This window comes from Centropristis striata, chromosome 22 (assembly GCF_030273125.1).
Source record: "Centropristis striata isolate RG_2023a ecotype Rhode Island chromosome 22, C.striata_1.0, whole genome shotgun sequence".
Classification (NCBI taxonomy): domain Eukaryota; kingdom Metazoa; phylum Chordata; class Actinopteri; order Perciformes; family Serranidae; genus Centropristis; species Centropristis striata.
In genome coordinates, this window is record NC_081538.1 from 12,948,087 (window position 1) to 12,959,704 (window position 11,618).

Genomic DNA, 11,618 nt, shown 5'->3' on the forward strand with positions numbered 1-11,618 from the left:
GTCGTTCAACGTCGCCTTCTTGAACCTGAGCTTGTCATAATGGGTTGACTAGTAATGTCACTCATTTAGTTTTGATTCCCTTTTTAGGGGCCGTCTATTTTAAGGATGCATAAGTGGAAAGGATTTGGGAGAACGTCTGGAAGGGGAATGTTCTTATTTTAGGTATTTAAAATGGTGACAGCAGAAACCGGCACAGCAGAATGTATTTATGCATCCTTGTGCAGCAGTCTGCTTTAGAGGACTGCAGTGGGATAATTCCGCAAACACATAATCCACCAAAGAGCATGTTTTAAAGTGTTTCTCATTAATGTAAAATGGACAAAGGAGAAAGCAGGCCACCGAGTGACATTCTCTTCACAAACAGCATAAGGTTTCATAAAGTTACTGTGGTGCTTTTGTGACTTTTGCAGTTTTTCCTTCATAAACGGTTCTTTTTTTCTATGCTGCAGTTCCACTCTGCATCTCAGCTGTTACTGATGCACTTGCAGGCTTTGCTGCATACACATACATTTTAAATCACAGATTTTTAACATTTGGAATTATTTAAAAAGCATGTTCTGCTCATGCCACATTGTTGGATTAACATTTTTTAGTGCAGATGCTGACATCCGTATGTGCTGAGCATCATACATATACAGACAAAATGAATAAAACACAACAGCAGTGGACTTTTAGCACCAAAGATGGAGATAAAGTAAAAAGAAAACGTCCATCTCCTCCTTTCCAGATGTGAAATGATATTCTCTACATTACTCTCCCCATAGAAAACTCATCTTCAGTGTGTCCTTGTGCTGCTGTCTGATTGCCCAGCAGCAATCTGCCAGAGAAGATTTACAACATGCTGTTACAATTAAGCATCAGTGTCACAGGGCCAAGTGTTTCTGAACCTGTATGCATCCTAACAGTAATTAGATTTGGTGCAGTTGAGACTATTTTCTCTCTTTGACAATCTCCCTGTTTCTTCATTTGAGTGGAAAGTGAATACTCTAGTTAACATGGGCCTCCGAGGCAAATTGCTGGCATCGCAATACATCTTTTAAGTGTGTGCCTGTGGAAGGCATTCTTTCTCTTCCTCCTACAACAAGAGGTCTCTAAAGACTCATTAGTCACAGTCACCTCTAAGTAAAGGAAGGAAGATGGAGGGAGGAAAGTGAAGGAAGTACAGGGAGAGAGGAAGACAGCAACAGCACAAGCTGACTTACTGTACACTTACAAACCATGGTATGACTGCACAGCTGTATAGATACTAACAGATGTGGTGTTAAGGGAGACCTTTAATGAACCGCTCATTCAGTAACTCAATGTGTTATGGGTACATATGGGTGACAAAGTAAAGGAAAAACCTGAACCTAAGTGAGTAAGTACAAAATTATGAAAGCAGATGCTTCCATACAAGGTTTGGGGGCTCAGTGATGGTGTGATGAGTGTGAAAATGAAATGAACCCTATACTATGGTCTTAACCCTCTGGAGTCGCAGATCACGCCAATGTTTTTCAAATCATGACTTCTTCATGACGTCACAACGTAAAAACAGAAATGCGTCGAGCCTTGCTGTAAGCTTCCCTCTGAAGCTCTGGCTTAAATCTCCATTTCAGTTTCTGTTTGATGATAATAATCCAAGTAAAACCAAAGAGAAAGTTTAGTATAAAAATGTTGAACTAGATGTTATCCTCATTTTACCTATTATATGTTACATACCGTATGTGTTGGCATTTGGAACATTTAAATTCTTTATTTTATTTTTTGACTGTTTTTTTAAAAGTAAAAAAACAACATTATTTTCAAAAGCAATCAATCACTTTTTTTCAAAAATGTTGATCAGTAAGACAAAGTGAAAAAATATTCTCAAGTCACATAGGTGAGCTTGTGCTGAAAGAAAGATACCAACATGGCATGGTAAACATTTTCTAAGTGGCAGAATGAAAAGTAGTCAAAAATGGACAAAACAGCCCAAGACTCCAAAGGGTTAACAGTCATGAAGTTAGCTAATGCCAACTAGCTTAGCTAACATTAGATATGAAAAAGGTTACATTTGACGGTCAACAACGTGATTTGCATACACAATTTGCATTGTGTTGTTTTGTAAGGCAGATGGAGGAGCAGACTTGGAGACCACCAGCCTGTTATTTGCTCAGGCCACAGGTGATCAAACCCAAGACAAGCTCTCACATGTCATGGGCAATCATTCTTGCATGATTCACTGTGCCACACTGTAATGCTAGCTTCCAAACATGAAAAAGTAGCATACACATTATATTTTGCTATGAAATGAAAAGCTATCGTATTTTGATTGACACATTAGCTGTGTTTCCACTAGAAAGTGGCCACCGGGAAAGTCTCAGGCCACACCCTCTCAAAAGTCCACTCACTCTGCGTGTCTCCACTACAAGTTAGCCCCCAGAGGGATTTAGAGACTCGGGAGGTGACGTATGGTTTTCACCGTCGCTAACTGTGCACAACGTCAGCAGCTGAAAGCAGCATGGCTAATTATGCACAGCGACTCTGCTGATCATAAAGTCGAGTGAGTGAGTAATTGTGAATTAACCGGCATCGCTAACTGTGCACAGAGTGTCTGGTGCTTGTTGTAAACAAACAGAGATCGCTAAGTGAACACCTCCTGCAGCAGCAGTGCATACACACTGTACTGCTACAGAGCTAACTGTAGCTAACTGCTGCTAACTGTGGCTCTTCTTAACGAGCCGGCCTCCAGTAAAACTGAAGAGACATTTAGAGACAAAACACAGCAGCTTGATTGATAAGTCAATTGATTTTCTTCAGCGCAGGGAGCAAGAACTTAGAAGCCAAAAAACAGTGGTGAGTGAATATTCTACTGTCCCTGCTAAGGCCCTTGCAGCTTCATATGAAGTGGCATATCTGGTGGCTCAATCCAAAAAGGCTCACACGATCGCGGAGAGTCTCATCCGTCCCACAGCCGTAGTGATGACAAGAGCAATGCATGCGGGGAAAATATCTAACACTGTTTTAACCATTCCCCTTTCAAATGACACTATGGGGGGTTCGAGGAAAACATGCATGTTAAATTGGGGGTCGCTACTCGAGGTAAAAAGGTTGAGAACCACTGGGTTACAGTAGGGAAAGGCTTCTTAAATGCCGTGGAACACTTGAAACCTCCAATGAAAGTCGGGCTACAGTTTAATGTGGATGATCAGCTTTTTAAATCAGTGCTAATCAGACGTCATTGCAAGTTTTATAGACTTATATTGCTGAAGCTAATGCCGTAAAATCCTTTTGTTGTCTGTTATATCAGCAGTGAGCAACACAAACTAGCTGATAATTACATTTTTACTTAAAGCCCAGTCACATCGAACCAATATGTCAGCATTCTCTAATAGAGAGCTGCATAGAACATGTTTGTTTTTAAGAAAGTGGAAATAGTAGGACAACACAAGGTCCTTTATTAGACACGCCTGTGATGGGCCCAGTGTAATATCCCCATCATAATTGGTGCACAGATGTCACATATGCTGTTGACATTTCACCGAGCAGAAACAATTTGGCTGTGTGAAATAAGTGGAGGGCAGGGATAAGAGCTGGAGGAGGGGGAGGAGGATGTGGATGACAGAGAGAGACAGAACTGCTCGTGGAGAGAGGGTGTAAAAAAAATAAAGGGAGATAAAGTTAAAGTGGGAGTGGGCTTGGTGTCAGTAAAGACAGACACTAATAGATTCTAGGAGAGAATGTGTCATTTTAACAGGACATTTTTATTAGAGTGGACGACACCATTACATGAAACATACCTCTGCCTCTGCTTAATCACTATGTCAAACAGCCAGATGAATGGGTATTAGTCGTCCTGTGTTTAGTTTGGTAATAAAGGTGTGCAAGCATCCATGGCATTAACCACAGTAGAAAAAAAAAGTGTATGGCTGGCTTAACTTTAATATTTCCAAGAAAAAATAGTAAATCTTGGGTTGCTGACTTATTGGATCATCTTGTAAACTTTAGGAGAGATAGCCACATGCTTAGAACTCCAATCCAATTTCATAATTTATTAGTGTTTTATCAAAAGAAACTGCTCCTTCAGTCTCTAGCCAAAGCTATCCTAGGGCAATAAGAGAAATAAATACCTATCATGTCCAACTCCAGTGTTTGGATTCACTAGTTCAGCAGTTCTGGCTATACCCCATAGACTGTATATAAATAATGGACGTAGTCACCGTGACGTCACCCATTGGTTTGAGGCCTGTTGGAAGCATCAAGTTAAGCGTTACACTCATCGACATCTTGCGTCGCCATCTTGTGCCGCCATCTTGTTTCCGATACGGGGAGCAGACCATATCTGGACTGTGGAGGAGCGAGAGGGATCTGATCACTAACTACAGCCTCTCTACACCTCAACCTGACTGACAGAAGTCACTGCTAATTCATGTTAGCATTAACTGGGATGTTAGTTTTGGCTAGCAAAAAACAAAAACAAAATGTATGTTACTGACCTCAGAAAACTGACCAGCGACTCCTTGAAGTGCCTGTTAGTCCAACCAAACACTGAACAAGACATGTCATTAAATGAAAATACAGTGAAAGGGTCAAAGTTATGAGACCAAACCGATAAACTTCCTTTTTTATGTCTATATAACGTTATATATAACTTTATTGACACGTTGCCGTGGATACGCATTGTTCTGCTTCTCTCCTGATGACGGCTCGCCCTGTTAGCCACCTATCAATCAAAGGTAGCCACGCCCCAAATAATATGATTCTTTTTCTTCTATTTTCTTCTAAATGGGGCCTTTATTTTAATTATTAACATCAAATTGTCTTGAAGAAGATTTTTTACTAGTGATTTAGACCATAGTGTTGTCCTAAAAAAAATTCTGAGGTAATAAATCAAGTGAGAAGTTTTCAGATTTTGCATTGAAATGAATGGACAGATTTTTTCTGCAGGCAAACTTAGTGCCCCCTGCTGGAATTTTCAGTAAAAAACAGCTTAAAGCACTTCCTTGTTGCCTCCATGCTCAGACCCGGAGGTTGCCGCCTGCTATACCCGTACTACCACTAGGCCGATTTAAGTGTTCAACTGCCCTTGTTTTCTTTAGTTTCTGCAAGTATACATTTTTGTCAGTTATGACTGTGAAAATATTCAGCTTAACACACTGATCCTCGCTGACAAGAGGCTGTAGAGGGCTCTGTTAAAATACCACGGTGAAGATTCTGTTTAAAACTAGAAATAAGAAATCTTCTGATACAAACCATACCATGATGAACGTTGTGAAGGTGGATGCCCATAAAAGCTGGCAGGACAATTTTAAAAGAGGTCCCTTGACCTCTGACCTCAAGCTATCTAAATGAAAAATGGGTTCCATGGGTACCCAAAAGTGTCCCCTTTACAGACATGCCCACTTTATGTTAAACCCAGGGACAGAAATCCTGCAGCAAACAAAGTGTGTAATTTTGGTCTATTGTACTGTTGATCTGCTATCTCCCACTAAAGACCACCCACCCCCAGAAAAAGCAGGAAAAAAATAGGTCTTTCTAGGTCTCTAAGTGTGAAGCTGATTTTATGTGCAAAGGGTGCCTTTTACTGTGTCTTTTGAACAGTATGTGGCTGGGGTATTAATGGGTGTAGCTTTAAAAGCACTTCCTGGTAGGATGCTGCAAGGACAAAGCTTCCATGAAGAGCCAACAAGGGCACTAATTTCCTACAGTGCTGAGAAGTTCGGCAGGATGGCGCTCCTAAAATCAGCTTGGAGTTTTACTGTAGTACCTTGGAGTACTGTATGAGTATATAACCACTGAAATGTTCATGAATTTTAAAAAAACACATCAGAGTTTGCAACTTTACATGATATTTTCTTCAAAATAAATGTCAGCTCTTCCTCAGAGCATTTGGATTTATTTCCAGAAACACACCATTCTCACACTTTTTGGTATTTTGTGCCAACACCTACGGTGTATTTGAATCCTGCTAATTGGTCCCAAATGGATGTAACAAATCATGCTCTCAATCTGCCCTGCAGCCCTGAATAAATGCTGCGAACAGCCCGAGCTTGTCAGGTACCTGAGCTCCATCCTCTGTGTGCAGCTCCCAGCACTGAACTCAGCATTCTTAACATCCAAGGAAGTCAAACGGAGGCGAGGCTCACTGTCCCCATCCCTTTCCCCCTACCCCAGCTCCACCTCCCCCCTGGTAAACACTGGCACCGCTGCTTGCCGACCTTGTCTAACCTGCACATTGAGTGAGATAAGCAGCCCTCAGGACAATACAGGGAGAGTTACTGCTCTTACGCGTTCAATATAATCTCCACTTGGCACTGTGCTGAAAGGTCAAGCATAACTGTGGCCCCCCCTGGCTGGAGCAGGACGGGCCGCTGCTGAGGTCGGTGGGGGTTTCTGTAAGAGCTGCAGGTGGAAAGGAACCCCGGCTTGAAACAGAGATAATTCCACCACCTGCCCCCCCCCTCCTGTAATTGAGTTGACTCTTTCCTCGAGGAGAACCTTGCTTGCACACGGCAGCGATGCAGCTGAAGGGGGGTGTTGGCACTGAGGTTATGGTTGCTACATTTTGCACTGTGTCAGGAAGCTAGCGCTGCAGCTGGCTAGGCCTGCTAGCCTACAGCTCACCACTAATGATGAGATTCTTGCTTTGATGCTTATGTAAACCCCCCTCTCTCTCCTCTGTCTCTTTGTGTGGTGCAGGTTTTGTGTGGGAGACAAGTTTTTCCTGAAGAACAACATGATCCTGTGCCAGACAGACTACGAGGAGGGGCTGATGAAGGAGGGCTATGCTCCCCAGGTCCGCTGACCCTCGCAGGCCAACGAGAAGGAAGAGGAGGAGGAAGAGGAGTGGGAGAAAGAGAGAGACTGAAGGAGAGTTTGCAATCACACAACAAAAAGCACTATTGCCTCCTGTCCAGCTCCTGACCCCCACATGTACATAACTAAGCAAGCTTCCCTGGGAGGGGAGGGGACACACTCTGCTGTACAGAATAGCCATAGAGATGCCAGTGTGGCAAGGAAAGGCCCTGGAAGCCTACAACAAACTACAAATATGAAAAAAATAGTTGGGCCATTTCTTTGTTTGTGACGGATGCTGCCTCTTTCCTCCTGGCCAACAAACACCGGCCTCAGAGCGATTTCAAACCAACAGCTGGTTTTTGGAAAGCAAAAAAATTAACCCACCCAAAAGCAGTCTTGTCTCATGTTATCTGACAAGGACAGACAACTTCTACTTGAATCTAAAACACACTGAGGTATTGTCAATCAATGTAATTTTGAGATGAAGACCTTTTTACTGTATGATATCAGATTTAAAACACAGTGAATGTAAATGGAAGATCGGTAAAATGTTACGCTGATGACTAAATTGTTTATTTGAGTGTGTGTGTGTGTGTGTGTGTGTGTGTGTGTGAGAGAGAGAGAGAGAGAGAGAGAGAGAGCATGTTGAGGACTTATCTGTCATGCAGTCTTGAGGCTCGGTCTGGTCCATGTAGTCCCTCAGTTTCCAAAATTGGTCAGTAATGAACATGAACAGATGATCAAAGTTTGTTACATAATCAATGCGTTTCTCTGGATGGATGGACTCACACAAGCGCGACATAAATATATTTGAGACCACTATGTCATTAGAAGACTGGTAACCCCCACCAGTGTCACAGTCTACTTTTTTGGTGGCACATATTAAACGTGTGATTGCCTTTTTATGTTAACCAAAAGTAAGCAGCATTTAAAGCTGCACTGATAATTATTTGTCTTTATATTAATGATTAATAAAATGACTTCTAGGCATCTATGTAGAGATGAAGCCCCAGAAACCTGACTGTCCCAGAAACTAGCAACTAAATAGCAGAAACAGGGCTAAAAGGAGAGTGTATATCAGAAACCAAAATAACACCACTCCAATGAGATGCTAATGCCGGATGTGTAAACAGGCTAATGTAAACTATGACAAACAACTGGAACCCCATTAATACTGGAGGTTGCTCCCAGAGGCCAAATTGTCAGATCAATAGCTGATCGATTCGGAGTAGATCCCAACCGATTCTGAATTTTTCCGGCCAATGCCGAAACCAACATTTAGGAGTAAAGAAATCTGATATTGATATATCAGCCGATATAGTAAAATTCTCATTTCCAAAGGATGAGATGATGTGTCACATGCTAAAAAAACAGAATGCATTACATTCAGAATGCATATACAGAAAGAAAAAGTTTATCAGTTTGTACATAAAATATACTGTCTTCACTTTTCTATTGGAGGATTAGCAAATGATAACATTCACGTTTTATTTTTGTTGTAATTTCCCAACATTTTTGGAATTGGCGCTCTGCTGGACAAACTATTTGATGACACAATTTAGCAATGGCCCATGCGTCTTTTCTCTGCATTATATTCTGTAAAAAAAATAATAATAATATCAGTGCAGTTCTGACAACAATTACTCCAATGCTAATATATCTGTGACAGGCCATTAAACAGACTGATAAAATCAGCAGACGGAGATATCGGTCAGGCTCTAGCTCCGATATTGGGCAACAACTTAATAAGGTATACAATATTTTTCACATGTTGTGTTTTCAGTTTGTCCTACTGACCCCAAGTGGTCAAAAACCAATTAGAGCTTTAAGCGCTCTGGACCAGACCGACTGCCTGCAGACAAACACATGGTGGTGTGAGACTATCTTTCATGGGGTGGCAGGAGTCACCGTTCCTGAAATGCATTCCGTCAGAGCTACTTTGAGCAGTATTTGCCAGCCTAGGTTTGGACTCTGACTCCAGGCTTGTAGAACCTGATAATATAATAAATTCCCGAAAATGTAATAACCCCGATAATGTAATAAAAATCTGCACTTGAGTCCATTGAAAATGTAATAACACCTGATAATGTAATAAAGTGCATTTCCCAATAATGTAATACACTTTTTTTTACCAATAATGTAATAAAGTATAACATTAATGGGAGGTTATTACATTATCAGGTTAGCCTTCATTTCACAAGTCCTGATAATGTAATAATTCCCCAATATTGTAATAATTTAACAGCAGACCACCCATTACTTGGGTTCAAGTGGTGATACTGTGGAGGCAACTCTAGCTCAAGAGCTGTAGCGCCACCAACAGGTCAAAGTTGAATGTTTATTAACTGCATTCAACAGCTCCTTGAAATCTAAAGGTGCTTGGTGTTATACTTTATTACATTATTGGTAAAAAGTGGATTACATTATTGGGAAATGCACTTTATTACATTATCTTGAAGTTATTACATTATCAGGTTTTATTACATTTTCAATGGACTCAAGTGCAGATTTTTATTACATTATCAGGGTTATTACATTATCGGGAATTTATTACATTATCAGGTTCTACGAGGCTGTGTACTTTTTGCTGGAGACAGCCTTTTTATGAAAACCTTGCTTTCACACTGGTCTAACAGAAATGCTCATGGAGGCAGGTTGTTGTAGCGGTTGTAGGGTGTAGGGATTGGTTGGGGATGGTGGGTTGGTTACTTTTTGTATACTATTTATTTGATAAGCATTCAGTGCATCACCTGTTGTCCAGAATTTGACATTGTTTCACATGCTGATACTTGAATCCAGTCGATGATTTCTCAAACACCGTTATGTTGAGGTGGCTGTGTGATTTTCAACATAGCTTCGGGTTCAGTTAACTGCACTCTGCAGCAGGTCAGCCACCTTCAGACTCTCTCATCTCAGTCACAGTGGCTCCCTGCTGCAGAGGAGTTATTAAATATCAGCATCTGACCGTGTGCAACAGCGCTCAGCACCATTTTGTAGCTGGAAAAAAAACAACATTCTTTAATTTGTAAATTGTGGGTGTACATAAAAGAAATATTCATTTTTGCTTGCTATTGTACAATGATTTCTTTTTATGTGTCATCCAGCATGAGATGTTTATTTTTAGGACAACGCTTGTAAATACTGTAATTGTAATAATTTTAAGCACAAATGTAATACAGTTTTATTGTGTTACCAGTGAGTGTGGTGTCTTTTTTCTCTGACTGTTATTTCTTTTTTTTCTTTTTTTATCTTTATTGAGGCAAACAGGTTTCATACAACGTAGGATATTTTTCCTTTTTAAAAACAAAACAAAACATAATTTCTCTTAGATTTACAGGTTCCTGATACAAAGGAAAAGCAAAGTAGTAAAAAGCAGTAATTGCACTTACCACGGTCTGCTTTGGATATATAAACTAATTTAAACATAAAAATAATAGAAATTATAAGCTTATTTGAAAGGGAAATTATTATCTAGATAGTGATGAAGTAAAAAAGTGAGATACAATTATATTAAGACTAAAATATAACATTTCTTTATGATATTAAGTCTAAAATACACAAATCTTTGAATAGAGCTGTTAAACACTTTTAACTTTTTTTTTACCACTACAATGTCTGCAACTCCATAAAACACTTACTTTCCATTAGGTAACACACCATCCAGCACATACACATTGAACATTGATATTCGCTGGGAACAAAGAAAAGGAAAAGAAAAACTAAATCATAGAAAAGAGAACCGTCAGGATTTTCCATCTCTATCCATAGTTATATATAAACATCAGTTTTCTTCCCAGGCCCAATTTTTTACATTTTTATGTATTAACATTATGAACAGTACAAACAAAAGGGGGAGTTCACTTTAACTCTCTGGAAGAAAATAAATAAAGAAAAAGAGCCAAGCATATACATAAACAATTACAGCAAAACAAAAAAAGACTCAAACAAAATCTGATTTTAGGCCTATATGATCAACATACCCAGTCCATTTAGACAAGGGGTCTCAAACTCAAATTACCTGGGGGCCACTGGAGGCAGTATCAAAATGACCAAAAAAAGACACAAAATAACCAAAAAAAGAGGCAAAATTACTTTAAAAAATGACCAAAAAAAGACACAAAATGACCCAAAAAAATACACAAAATAACTGGAAAATACACAAAATTACTAAAAATAGACACAAAATTATTAAAAAATACGCAAAATTACAAAAAAAGACACAAAATTACCAATAAAAAAAGACAAAAAATAATTTTAAAAAAGACACAAAATTATATAAAAAAGACACAAAATTACAAAAAAAGAGACAAAATTACAAATAAAAAAGACACAAAATTACAAAAAAAAAAGAGACAAAATTACAAATAAAAAAGACACAAAATTATTTTAAAAAAAGACACAAAATTACAAAAAAAAGAGACAAATTTACCAAAAAAAGACACAAAATGACATCACATAACGTTTCCACTTCTTCCGGTAACAGCAACACGGCAGATAATAAACTGTCCAGTAGCAGCTGCCTTTCTTTTTGTTAACATCGTCATAGAAACAGGTGAAACAAAGCTCCAGCTGGAGCAATAAAGGGAACTTCCACACACAACACGGTAAAGAGCCATTCATATAAAACTCACATTAAACTTTCATATCAAGGTGAGGGCCACAAAATATCGTCACAAGGACCACAATTGGCCCGCGGACCACCAATTTGAGACCCATGATTTAGACCATATTCTAGAAAATTTGTCAGTGTGGATTTTGAGGGAGTAGGATAACTTTTCCATTGTATATATATCATGGACCACATCTAACCATTCTCCTATTATAGGTGGATCTTGTTTTAACCACCTTGTTGAGATTGCTTT

General features: G+C 39.5%; 1 protein-coding gene across 4 annotated transcripts in view; it reads left to right on the forward strand.

Moving 5' to 3' along the window:
• lmo3 (LIM domain only 3) overlaps positions 1-7,722 on the forward strand; it is a 72,352-nt gene extending 64,630 nt beyond the window's left edge. For all 4 annotated transcript variants that reach the window (XM_059325837.1, XM_059325838.1, XM_059325836.1 and 1 more), the window contains exon 4: positions 6,658-7,722. In XM_059325837.1, coding sequence (XP_059181820.1) covers positions 6,658-6,763 — 106 coding nt within the window. In that variant the 3' untranslated portion in view covers positions 6,764-7,722. The remainder of the gene's footprint in view (positions 1-6,657) is intronic.
• The last annotated feature ends 3,896 nt before the right edge of the window (positions 7,723-11,618 follow it).